Raw genomic sequence first — 13,583 nt, 5'->3', positions numbered from 1 at the left:
AAAGTTAGCCTACTGTTAACAGTTACAGTCATCATAAGCACATCGCAAAACAGCATCAGAGGGCGTATTTAAGAGGTCAGTGTTGTATGAGAAGGGGACTGTCCACCACCACATGCCAGAAGACTGGTCTGGAGACAGAAAAGACAGGAGAGGGTGCCCAGCCTGAAATGCTGACCAGACCTCAGAAATGCTGAGAACAGACTGTGTCTCAGGACTGTTAGTTACATTGCAAAGATCTGTAACTCTACAGTGCTTACCTAAAAGTGATTGTGGTTAAGAAATTCCTTTGCTAAGCCTGTATCCCTTGCTTGCCTGCTATGTTGTCTCTGAAAGAAGGTCAGCGTGCCCACAGCAAGGTGGAACTCTGAGGCACTGTGAATAAGCAACTGGGGGCTTGGAAGGGTTGAGGCAGTGATTTGGTGGTTTATTGTGGCCGGGTTGTAGAGCCCCATGTCCCAGCGAAGGGTGTCAGGCAAAGGTTCTTCACCCAAGAATGTGCCTTAGAGATCCAGAGCTAGGAACAGTGACCTGCTCTTCCCAGACCAAGTTGGCCTAGAAGCATATGGGATCCAGCAGCTGGAACCACTCACAAAAGATTGAAGGAGAGAGGGGCCACTTATGGGAAGCAGCATGGCTCACTGGACAGACCAGTGGGCTAGGACTCAGGAAACCTGGGTTCTCTTCCTAGCTCTACCATTAGCTTGCAAAATGACCTTGGGCAAGTCACATCAGCTCTCTGTGCCTCAGTTTCCCCACTTGTAAAATGCTTCAAAAGCTACTAATGAAGCTACTATATAAGAGCTAGAGATTATTATCAACTGACTAGTCTTTGTTTTAAAAAAAAATTAAAGAGATGGAATGTTACATTAGTCATATTCCTTGATTTGCTCGAGACAATGTCTATGTCATTTTGCTATAAAGCCCATTTTAATGAGCACAGCATACAAGTTGCCTTATATGGGTGGATGCCTGCACCTGTGTGAAGCCCCAAGAGGACTCTGAGAAGGCATAGGAGTCGGCCTACATAGAACAGCTTGCCAGACAGGGGCCATAGTCAGTTTTATTATGTTGTCAAACAGATCTGAAAAAAATATATTGAACATTTATAATCTCTTAATGTAAATGTGTTCTTTGGGCTACTTTTTATTAAAACCTGATCATATAAATTGCACGTGTATTGATACCCAGTGGAAGTGCATAATATAAACGATTGCACTAACACAGGGGTGGCCAACCTGAGCCTGAGAAGGAGCCAGAATTTACCAATGTACATTGCCAAAGAGCCACCGTAATATGTCAGCAGTCCACCATCAGCTCCCCCACCCCGCTCCCAGCACCTCCCACCCACCAGCAGCCCCGCCAATCAGCGCCTCCCCCTCCCTCCCTGCACCTCCTGATCAGCTGTTTTGTGGCATGCAGGAGGCTCAGGGGAGGGAGGGAAGAGCAAGGTCACGGCAGGCTCAGGGGAGGGGGCAGGAAGGGGTGGAGAGGGCACAGGGCCTGTGGCAGAGCCAGGGGTTGAGCAGTAAGCACCCCCCAGCACATTGGAAAATTGGTGCCTGTAGCTCCAGCCCTGGAGTCGGTGCCTATAAAAGGAGCCGCATATTAACGTCTGAAAAGCCGCATGTGGCTCCGGAGCCAGAGGTTGGCCACCCTTGCACTAACAGATCACTGTGCTAAACCACATACCTTTGTTATTTTTGATTTTTTAAGTACGGGATCTAAATTATTTGTAGGTCTGATCTTCCTTTATTCCTGTAGAACAGTAATTTTTAATAAGTTAAATCCTCCCTATCAACAACTGAAATAAGAGTTTAGTGGGAAACTTACCAACATACAGATTGCCAGACAGCATGTAAATAAAAGATGTCCATCCTGAAACATAATCAAGCAATATTAAAGGTTAGCATACATAATGTTAATACACTCATATTTAACACTGCATGGAATTATACTGATACTGTATGCTCCGTTCTCCATGATACGCTCCACAGTGGCTCTCATAATTATATACCATAGATTTATTCCTGTTTAATGGGACACCAGCAATTTAAAAGCTCACATTTTCATCTGAAAATGTTGTATCTAATATCATTATAAGTAATACCTAAGATTACTATAAGTGGAAACAATTAGATATTTTTTCCTATTGTTTCATTTTGTGCGGTCACTTTTACTATTTCCCCTGTATATTTATGTAGTTTCTCTTGTTATTTATGTGGAACTTTAGCACAGAAAGAGTGCAGAAAGGTCACTGAAAATAACCAGGAAAACCTGTTCAAAAACAAAAAATAGGTGGAAGTTCTCCAACATGATTCATTTTGGAAAAATTTCCCATGTGTTCCTTACAGAGCACATTTTTATCCTCCATGTTGATTTAGGGGTCTGTAAATTGTTTCAGAGTGGTAGTCATGTTAGTTTGTATCAGCAGAAACAACGAGGAGTCCTTGTGGCACCTTAGATTTGTTAGTCTCTAAGGTGGCACAAGGACTCTCATTGTTTTTGTAAAATTGTTGTTTCCAGTGGTGTTGTAGTCATGTTGGTCCCAGGATATTAGAGAGATGAGGTGGGTGAGGGACAATATCTTTTACTGGATCAACTTCTGTTGGTGAGAGAGACAAGCTTTTGAGCCACACAGAACTCTTATTCAGGCAGAATAAAAGATGTTACCTCACCCCACCTTGTCTGTATAAAACTGAGCAGTTCTAAGATTTGTGGGTAGCACAAAGAATTTGGCACACCACAGTACTTTATATACACCCTGGATTTATTTTTCTCTTCCTCTTATATACAATCTGAGAGACTCCATCCTTGTAGAAACGTTTTAAATAGCTTTACTACATGACCAGACAGGCCACTGACTAACTACGGAATTCACAAAATAGCCCCTCCGGATCTTTTACTTCATCTGATTGTAAACATTTTAACTGCATGTCCCTTTTCCCCAAATTGAAATTAGGTCTTCTAAATTTTCCTGCCAGTGCCCTCAGATTTTTAGGCATTTTTGCCTGTCTTAAATCATTTTCAGTACGTCTGTTCTCCACCTTTTGTTTTGGCTGCATAAAGTCTCTGAGAAAATACCACAAATTCCATGCAAATCTCCTTGGAGGGAAAAGCACTTAAATCTGCCTTCTTTTTTCTTTCATAAGAGATATTTATTGATTTCCTTTCCTGGCTCTGAAATTTAAATTCCAGAATCGTATCCACTTTTATTACTTTCCTCACAGTAATTCTGTATTAGCCTCAGAGCTTTCTCAGTTTTCTCTATCCTTGTATTGGGAGAATCAGGCAATCTGTTAAGTTTTCCAAAAGAAAACGCCCCCCCTCCACCAATTTTTCCTTGTAAAAATCCCAATCAGGGCCGGCTCCAGGCACCAGCACAGGAAGCTGGTGCTTGGGGCAGTCAATGGAAAGGGGCGGCACGTCCGGGGTTCTCGGCGGCAATTTGGCAGCGGGTCCCTCCGTCCCTCTCGGAGGGAAGGACCGGCCGTCAAATTGCCACCGAAGAATGAAGCAGCGCAGTAGAGCTGCCGCTGAAGTGCTGCCGTTTGCGGCTTTTTTTTTCTTTTCCTTCGCTTGGGGCGGCAAAAAAGCTGGAGCCGCCTCTGATCCCAATGAATAAATACACTTACATCACCTCTCTCTCTCTCAAATGTGTACTGTGCAAAAAGCTGTTTGGTACAGTGGTTAAGGCAGGTCACAGAGTCAAAAGACCAAGGTTCTAGTCCTGGTTTTGCCACTAACTTGCTGTATAACCTTGGGTAAGTTACTTCACTGCTTTATGCCTCAGTTTCCCTATTTTGTAAAGTACTTGGAAATCCAAAAGCGGTATATACAAGCTATTATGATGTAGTTCTCATCTATGCTGAAGATTTGTGATAGCTGTAAGAAAGCATAGTCTAAGTACATGCCCCTCTGAAATACTTTCTGGATTTTCCTTCCAAATCTTTATTTTTTTTTTCTAAATTTAAAGAACAACATCTAATAGTACTTGCATGTCAACTACCACAGAGAATAACTGTAACAATCTACATCCTCCCAACTCTCTGGGCATGAGGCCCAGAACATGCAGATAGTTGGGCCCTATTTATCAGTCTGTCATTAGCCTGGAAAAACATGATATATAAACTTTTGTTGTAAGGTCACCAGCTTTCTCCATAAATAGAAACATATGGAAAGATGGGTTAAGCATAGAGTCTTGAGGCCCTTAGAGAACAGGTAGCTGCAACACAGCACTTAGGTAGCATTATTATAATCCTATTGTTTCAGAAAGATGTTTAATTTTGTTTCATTCTGCCAATATACTTTCTCCCTGCACTATGTTACCAGGCTTAAAAGTTCTGCTAAAACTTCTACTGCCCCAGTCCTTTTCCCAGTAAACTTAATATGAGTTTTACTATTGATTTCACTGGAAACATAGGCAGGCCAAAAGACTCACTTATTATTAGAATAAAAATGAGCAAGATGACATAAGACACCATAATGGAGTTTCTCTGATAGTGACCGTATTTATCTGGGAAACAGCAACATAGTGTATAACATTCTGGATATTTGGGGCTTTAAATTCTCCATTTCTACACTAAGCTTAGGGACACAGTGTACTTTTAGATTTGCAATATGCTGCTCTTGTAGCTCAAAATAATCCACTGGTGAATTTGTACGCGTACGTCCATCTTCACAGCTGAAGACAGCATTTGACCCTATGTTTAAGTTGCAAAACATCATCATGTCATTGTGCTGGTGGTCCACTCACACTGCCAGTTTAGATCAAGCTGTCCCCAGGCACAACCTCCACATCCTCTATTCAACTTTGCAATCTTTGTAGGGGAAGATGGCACCAGCTTGTCAAGTGAAGAGTCAGTCTGAGTTTGCAAGATCAGTTGTATCAATGGGAAGATCATTTCAAGACACTCCTCAGCAGTCCACCATCTACTGTGCATCTTCTGACTGAAATGGGCCAGGAAGTTCCGGTACAGCCACCTTTTTTCAACCAACAAGAGACCTGGATCACAGTCCATAAGTTGAAATGTGGGAAGCCACAAGGGGTTTGTAATGTCATCCCTGAATTGCTGAAGACAGGTGAGAGTATTGTTGTACTATGGCTGCACAGTCTCTTCCAGACCATCTGGTGCACTGATATCATCCACGATGACTGGAAGAACAGACTTATTCTGCCTCTTTTCAGAAAAGGACAATAAGGACGAATTTAGCAACCCTAGAGGTATTACGCTGTTCTTGTTATCATCCATGTTAATGTTTCAAATCAATGATACACTTCATGGCAGAGACTGGGATATTTAGGGTGGCTCTGGACCTGATCGTTCCACTGTCAACCAGATCGTTCCCTTGAGACAGCTTTTTAAGAAGCTGGCTGAATTTAATAAGCTGTGCACAGTACTGTTTATAGACTTCCATCAGGCCTTGGATTCAGTGCAATGAGCAAGCTTGTGAAAGCCATGAGGTGACTTGGCATCTCTGGGAAGATAGTTTCATTGATTGAAGAGCTCTACAATGGAACAGAAAGCTGCGTTCGAGTTTGGGAAGGCTGCATTGAGTCACCTTCATTGTTCAATATCAGCACTGACTGGCTGATGGATAAGCTCGAGGAGGCAGTAGGCATTGAGAAGAACACCATTTTCCTTTGAGACCTCAAATATACCGATGAAATTGTCTTGTTGGCTCAGTTTGGTGAATCACTACAGCTGATGGTTGATCTGCTTGGGCAAGAAGCAGAGTGCACTGGTCTGGTTATCAATCCAGACCAAATTAAGTCCCTGGCCATTACCATCAAGCAGCCTCCAGCTCCAGATTACAACCAGCCAAGTATTAACCTGTGTGTTTATGACACTGAGGAGGTGACAACTGCCACATACGTGGGAAGTATCATAGACAGTTCTGGAGGAGGCTCAAAAAATGTAGACACTTATATAGCAGCAGCCACCACCATGTTCCGGGCCCTTCAGCGGCCTCTGTTTGGGCTGTCATGACATTGAACTTGCTATGAGCTGCGGCTCTATAGGACTACAGTTACACCCGCTGTACTGGACAGCCACAAAACGTGGGTGCTGAGGAAGGATAAAGAGTGGCGGATTGGTGGGTTTGATTCTCGCTATCTTTGACAGTTACTCCATATTAAGTGGCAGGACAAGATCAGCAATGACGATATCCATAGCTAAATCCACCAGCCACCTCTGTCAGCAGCTTTCTTGGCACAGTCTTATATTAGGATAGAGGCCTCCTGAATTAGGAAGTGTGTTTACCAACGAATGCTGCTACATGTCTGGCGATCATGTGTTCGCCAGAAACTTCAGTGGCATGATAAGATTGCTCATGGCAGACATAGCTAGAGATCAATCTGGGTGGTGCTCGAACTGCAAGGAGGCTCTGTCCTGTTGGGATCTGCTATGAGATGATGATGATGATGATCACAGACTGCAAAAACAGTAGATTTAAAATTAAATAGTGAAATCACTGTATATAAAACGTGGTTTGTTTTCCAACCCTACACAAACCCTATCTCACAATTTCGCGATAGCCTTCTAAAATCCCTCTCACTCCATTCATTTCACTTCCCAACTGTGGCACCTTTTCAGCAGACTTGAAAAGACTCTGGATTTTCAAAAATTCTCTCAACTGTTATTCTAGCACTGGTGCAGCTTTACAGGTGCTGACAACAGTGAGAGCGCAAGGGTAGATTAGCCACTAGCTTTCCCACTGTTGCCGGCCCAGTGGGCCCGAGGGGGCAACAGCGTTCATTGCCTGGTGTGCATCGCACCAATAGACACACCAGGGTGGAGAAGCAAAACAAGTTTATTCGAGAGCTCGAAAAGGCACTCAGGAGACCAGCATGTCTCAAATCAGAAGCGCAACAAATACAAGCAAGTTTCCCATTTTATATTCCAAGCTGTTTGTGTAACCCTTTTGTTTTGTTTCCCCTCCACCCCTCCCTTCCCGACAGCAGTTACAGTAGGCACTACATTGTGGCGTGTTAGAAAAGTTCTCGTCCGCATGTTTATCTTTGGCCTCGCAAGCTCGGAGACATGGAGACTTCCCCCTCCCTCTTTCCCCTTTCCTTATCACTACTGCTTTTGCTAGTGTGAGCGAAACTGCAGCTGTCTGCTAAAAAAGCTGACTGTTACATATTCTGCTTTTAGGCTGTTAGCATTGAGGCTGGTTAAAGTTCACAAGATGGAGTTACTTTGGCTCACTTAGACCCAGAGCAGGGGGGTTTCATCGACACTTATGGCCTTCCACCCACCCCCAAGTTACCTGGTAGCTATGCCTAGTGACACCAACACCACCATTGGAAGACTGGCAGTGAATCTACACAAAGCAGCTTTTCTGAGCTGGAAAGCACTTCATGCTCATCCCAATCCTCTCAAAAAAGCCGCAAATGACCATACCCAGTGTTGTCACAGACATTTTTAACTAATTTCTTCCCCTCCACAATTTTTTGAAGAACAGACTGGACTAATATAGTTGAGACACTAATACAATTTACGTGACATCACAATCCACCTGTCAAAGACAGAGTGAATTCTGTGACATCGCTAGGGACTGGCACAGGAAAAAAAACAGTTATGAAGGAGAATATACATGTAAATCAGTATTCAGCAGTGTGAGAAAAGAAATGAAGATAAACAAAATCCTCTTGTATCGATGTTTGGGTATATAAGGGAAATGTGCTTCAGCTCTCCAGGGTGCAATTGTGCAACCCTTTATTACATTTTTTAACTGTATTGTCTGTGGTGTTAGAAGCACTTTAACTAACTTTCTAATATCATGCCAGAAGATTAAATATGTTATGACTGTAATGTCCATGAAACATCTGTAGTATAAACCAAAAGTCTATTTTTGATGCTCTGGGTCTTCTTAATTCTCAAGTATCTTTCATTTCTTTTCTCTGTGCATTCCAAATCCCTAATTCCTTCCTTTTATCCATCCCCTTCTGTTCTTTCTGTATCACTTTTTTTTTTAATAAAATACACTGCTGGGAAAAGGGAGGGTGTATTTCAATATCCTTCTGTCTCCTTCAAGTCTCACATTTTTAAATGACAGAAAATGCATATTTTGGGAAACACTAATGACCTTTCAGAGTAACACATCTCCAGCCCAAGTTAGCTCCCACACCAAGGTCTGACTCTTCACTAACATTGCCCAAGAATATGGCTTGCAACCACTAAATCCATCAATCTACGTTCTCCTCCATGATAATGTATTTGCCCCAAGTCTGTTCCACTTCTTCCATGCTTACCTTGCTAATCAATTTTGGCTCCTATACTATCTGTTCCCCTGTTGTTTTTGGCCTATCAGCAATTCCTATTGAAGAGGTTCCCCCGTCTGTATTAAGAGCTCTAGATCAGTTTAGTACTCTGTGTATGGTATTACACCACTAAATTGCACTGCTTCCTCTCAAAAGTTTTACTCTTAGAGAGGTACTGTCAAGTTAAAAAAATCATTTTCTAATTTTCCTACTTATGTGACAAACACTTTCGATTATGAAAAGTGGAAGAACTTGACGTAACTATTTTACCTGCTACTGCTTGGTAATTTTGAATTTTTCTCACACTGGACACTGAAAATAAACTAGTCACTTTCACTTGCATGCAATTTTTGTCATTTTCACTTTCAAGTTTTCATGACTTCATTTCATGTTGTTATGTCTGGGTTACAGACAGAAAAGAGGAATGTATGGTTCAGAAAACTCTTCTCACTGGAATTAAAAATAGCCATGATAACATTTCCATGGGGTTTAGATTTTGTAAATAATAGTTTTTACAAAACCTTAAATTCAGGATAAAAATTTGACTTGGCACTCTCCATTTAATAATACTTAGCACGTACATAGCCTGCCATATCTTCAAAGCACTGTGCAAACCCTGACAAGTGTTCACATCATCCTTGTGAGGTGAGTGAATAATACTGGCTCTGATCCAGCACTCCCTGAAGTCAATGGAATGGCTGGGTGGGAAATGGTTTCTTCATCTTGTAAAGTTTGAGATTTTGAAATTTCTTCCCATCCCAGACCAGGACGAGAAGTCGAAATCTCAAAAATGTTTGTGAACTGATAATATGAAAAAACTTTGATTGGGTCAATCGAAACACTGTGTTTCAATAATTTCAAAACATTTCTGATTTTACTCTTTACATTTTTAAACCTTTTTGAAATATAAATAAGTGAAAATTTCAAAATGAAAAGTTCCAAAATAGGAAAATATTTTTTTCCTTTTTTTTTCCACAGGGGGAGATTCATCAATGAACAGTTTCAGTTTTGATGAAGGAGCATTTTCCACCAAAAAAACATTTTGTCAGAATATACTCCATGAGCTCTGCTCAACAGGAGACAGATCAGGCCCATTCTCCCCAATGTGTGGGCTGCATCTGCCCCAGTGAAGTGGAAGAGCAAACCCTCCATAGGAAGACAGTCCCATGGATCCCCAGCAAGTGATGCCATGGGGCTCCTGCCCCCACCACAAGGACCCAGTGGGAGGGAAGGACCGTAATTTCCCAAAGAGAGGTAAGAATAAGCTGGGAGGCCTGGATCCCGCCTAAGCACCTTGCAGGAGAAAGAAGAACCTATCTCAACGGGGGACGGACTGGGAAGGAACCACAAGAGGACAGAGAGCAGGTGAGGTCATATTGGCTCCTGCCACCATCCTCAGCAAGATTTGTGGGATTTGTGGGATTTGTGCTGCCTTTCTGTGGCAAGAACTGGCCTCAGTATTTCATAAAATGCCAAGCTGCACCTGCTATGCCGTTCTCCCACACAACTGATGCACAGCTCTGCACACAAGGGAAACCATGCTCCTGCACAAGTGTATAGCAAAAACATTTACTGAAGTGCTTCTCTCTCTCTCAGTCCACACCACCTACAGAGGTACATCATCATCATAAAAGTGACACACATATGACAAGTGTTTCAACGGTTACAATGCAAGATGAGCAACCCTCAGACAGTAAGAAAAAAGGTACTGTGAAGTTGCAATATATAAAACAATTACAATGAAAATTCTTTTTGAAGAAATATCAAAGAAAAGAAATGAACCAGCCAAGATTATTGGTAGGTTGTCTTTTTTGGGGTGAGCCATGGTATGCTGCCATAAACTGATTTCCTCCCTGTCCAGTGCACAGTATTAGATTTGACATTTTATACTGGAAATTTGGTAACATACAAGAGAGAGTGAAAAGCTTGATGAGAAGCCAATGCTCAATTTGATTATGCTTATCTACAGACGTGCTCTGAAACATCCATGTTGTAGCAGGCATGTAACTCAGTTTATAAAGGTGTTGAAAATAACTGGTTTTATAGCAAACAGAATACTGCTTAATTATGCACCACACCTTCACGCACACAGAAGGCTGGGTTACAGGCTTCAGTTCAGCAGTGCACTTAAGCACGGGCTTAAGTCCCATTAAGTGAATGAGACATAAGCAGGTATTTAAATACGTTACTAAATTGGACCCAGAGTCTCCTAATTATAGGGGCCATTCCACAGCCAGGGACTGCCACGCCTCCTCCCACACCTAATATGCCTCCAAGAAGGGGAGGGGTATCAGCTTTATGCACCTAGGAATCCCTGACACTGAGAGAAGCCCCAGCTGTCCTCTTAGCAACACAAAGAAGCATTGGAGGTCAAGTTCTGGGCGATTATGTGCAATGGAGTGAATACTGCCCTTAATGATTGACACAGTTTGATATATACTCACACACAAACAGAATGACTGCATGCTATATATATATTTTGAAATAAGATGTCAGGCCAAACTTGTCACATTTACTATTTGTATGGTACATGAGTAATGTATCTGATGAAATCTGTGACAAATGCATATACAGGTAATTTGTTTTTCTGTATGGGTAGCATGTTCCGAAATCCTGAGATCATCTCCTCCCCCCCACTCCCGTAAATGTAAGCCAGCGAACAACTCTACATTGTTTTACTAAAAGTAAAATCAATTTGTTATGCAAATACTTTACAACTGTTACAGTGATGAACAACATTGAATTCTTTTTTCTTGAGCTAACAAGCAAAAATGTGTTGCAAATGTGAAGGAATTTGGTAATGATGGAGATTTTGCTAATTATGAGCCCAATCCTGCCAACCTTTACGCATATGCGTAGCCCTACTGAAGTCGCTGGGACTGTTCATGAGAGTAAGGGTTACCACATGAAGGAGGGTTGCAGGATTGGACCCTAGATTCTTTGCAAGTGACATAGAATGTAATGGTCAAATTTTTACTGACTTGATTCGGCTGCTATTGTAAAAATACTGTGCATAAACATCTGTTTTCTGAGAAAGCAAATTAACTGACCTGCTCCTTAACTCTTAGATGTGTCTAGTCTGAAGGGATTACTAAAATGACCAAAAATATATTGGAAATAGGGTGCATTAATAGCCACTATAGAATGAAGTAGATGTACATGAGAATCCCATATTGTTACACTGTTTCCATGTTCTTTACAGTAGATTTGGTGGGAAAGCCTCCAAATTGTATTGGTATCTGCTATACAACAGAGTGTAATATATTAATTAACAAATCTACAAAGGCTATATTAAAACTGGAAATAGTGAGAGAACAATGTTTGAAATACCACAGCTAAACTGTGGGGCTCAAGTTGTCTGTGCTTTAATAATATTCCACCATTTGTCAAACTGGTTCTTCGCTAGCAAATTAGTAAAATGGCTGATTCTTGAAGATATTTGAAGTGACTGCTCATGAGCCAATACAGAGAGTTAACAAATTAACTTTAGGTTGTTTATTAGTTTAGTTTGGTTTTAATCTTCTTAATGTTTCCCAATTGACGTGAATTTAGTGATGAGCCTATCCAATGACTGGGACTGGTGAGCACAGTCCACCAAAGTAATGGAAGGCCCACCCCCACAGTGAGGGAAGGGCCACTGAACCCAGCTATAAATTGGGATTTACAATCCCAGAGAGTGGAGGGCCTATTTATTCACAGACAAGGCATAGTACAGGCAACTGTGTGCAAATTCTCTCACCAATACCTTCAACCTTAATGCAGTGAAACCATTGTCAAGGGTAAGAGAGTAGTTCAGTCCTCTTGCTGCTGTACTTTGAAATCTCCCTATTGAGAACAGCAATAAAGATACTACAGTGCCACCTGTGATGTGAACCCCTTTCCCCAAATCTGAGAGCACCAATCCTTTTACTCAAACTCACTAAAGAGGTGAGGATGGTAATAATTTTTAGTCACTGCCAACTTGTGGATCCAAACCAGGTGCATCCCTTTCCCCAAACCAGTCTCCAAAATCACATTAATTGGACTAGTTTTACATCTCCCAATTATTAATGGTTTTCAGACACTAGAATTTGGCCTAATAACCTAGTATTATACTTCAGATACAGGGGAGGATCTTCAGCCCTTGGATACATGGACGATACTCACATCAATGAGAATTATGCCCCTGTATTCAAGGGCAGCATTTGGCCAAGGGTAACTAACTGCCATATTGAAACTTTTAAACTCTGAGGATACAGAACACTCCATAAGGAGAATATTTTACCCATAATAATTCAAAGATACAGAGATTCATACTCAACCCATTACAGGAGAAGTGGCTTCAATTTCTTTGTTAAACTGGTCAGTGAAATCTTTCCTACCTTTGGGAACTGGCTGAATGTGCTTGGCTCCTTTCTCCAGCTTGAAGTCCAGAAATAAGGTTGGTGTGCGAGTATATATCTTTGACTAGGGAAGAAGTAGGGAGAAAAAGGTCATTTCTGTAAATGGAATATACTTTTATATCATATAATGATTTTCACATAATAAATATCATGTAATCAAATGAATAACTGAGTTTGTTGTTATTTAACAAAACAAAAAATTGCATTACACATGCTATAAAGTATTTGAAGATTATTTCAGCACTACAATTATTTAACTGTATTTTGTAGCATCTTTCATATGAAGCATGTTCCAAAATACTTTTCACAGTTAAATAGTTCTATGACAAAGTTACAAAATAAATACATTACAGAAAAATGAGAGAGATCAAGAGGTACAGACAAAGGGGAAAAGCTGTATTTCCAGCTGAGATATGAAATGTTTGAATGTGTGAATGAGGTGGTGAGTTACAGATAGGCTCTTCCATATAGCAAGACCTGCAGAAAAGTGGCTCTTACGCCCAAAATCGGTGAGACTGCATGGAGGGAATGAGACTGGGTGCTAACAGAACTGGGGAGTGAGAAGTAGCATAAAGTCAAACTCTCATGGAAAGGCTTATATAGTTTTGAACTGGGTCCAGAGATGAATAGTGCTAAAGGCGTTTGAGGATAAGATATTCTTTGTACGTGCAAGAAGGCAAGCAACAGCACTGTATATATGAAGTCTGCTTCCCAAGTTCTAGTTATTCAATACTGAAGGTTTTTGCAACACTCAAGAGGAGATGAAGTGGTAGATGAAGATTTCTATAGCAATGGAGTCAAAGTAGGGGTTTCCACTGTCAGAGTGGCAGCTTCACAAAAATACAAGATCAAGGAGAAAAGTTCAGAGTAAACAATTATGCCAAGGTTACAAAGTTACCAACTGGGAGGTCAGAGTTGAGGAGGAGCAGTTTTTGATT

At 41.3% G+C, this 13,583-nt stretch overlaps 1 protein-coding gene across 5 annotated transcripts in view; it reads right to left on the bottom strand.

The window, feature by feature from the left end:
- PIR (pirin) overlaps positions 1–13,583 on the bottom strand; it is a 92,564-nt gene that overhangs the window by 14,514 nt on the left and 64,467 nt on the right. For all 5 annotated transcript variants that reach the window (XM_054007210.1, XM_054007219.1, XM_054007238.1 and 2 more), the window contains 2 exons: positions 12,625–12,709; positions 1,831–1,875 (listed from right to left, as the gene is read on the bottom strand). In XM_054007210.1, the coding sequence (XP_053863185.1) occupies positions 1,831–1,875; positions 12,625–12,709 (130 nt within the window). The remainder of the gene's footprint in view (positions 1–1,830; positions 1,876–12,624; positions 12,710–13,583) is intronic.

Source organism: Malaclemys terrapin, chromosome 1, assembly GCF_027887155.1.
Source record: "Malaclemys terrapin pileata isolate rMalTer1 chromosome 1, rMalTer1.hap1, whole genome shotgun sequence".
Taxonomy (NCBI): Eukaryota; Metazoa; Chordata; order Testudines; family Emydidae; genus Malaclemys; species Malaclemys terrapin.
Note: the sequence above shows the minus strand (reverse complement) of the source record. Positions and strands in the feature narration are given on the sequence as shown.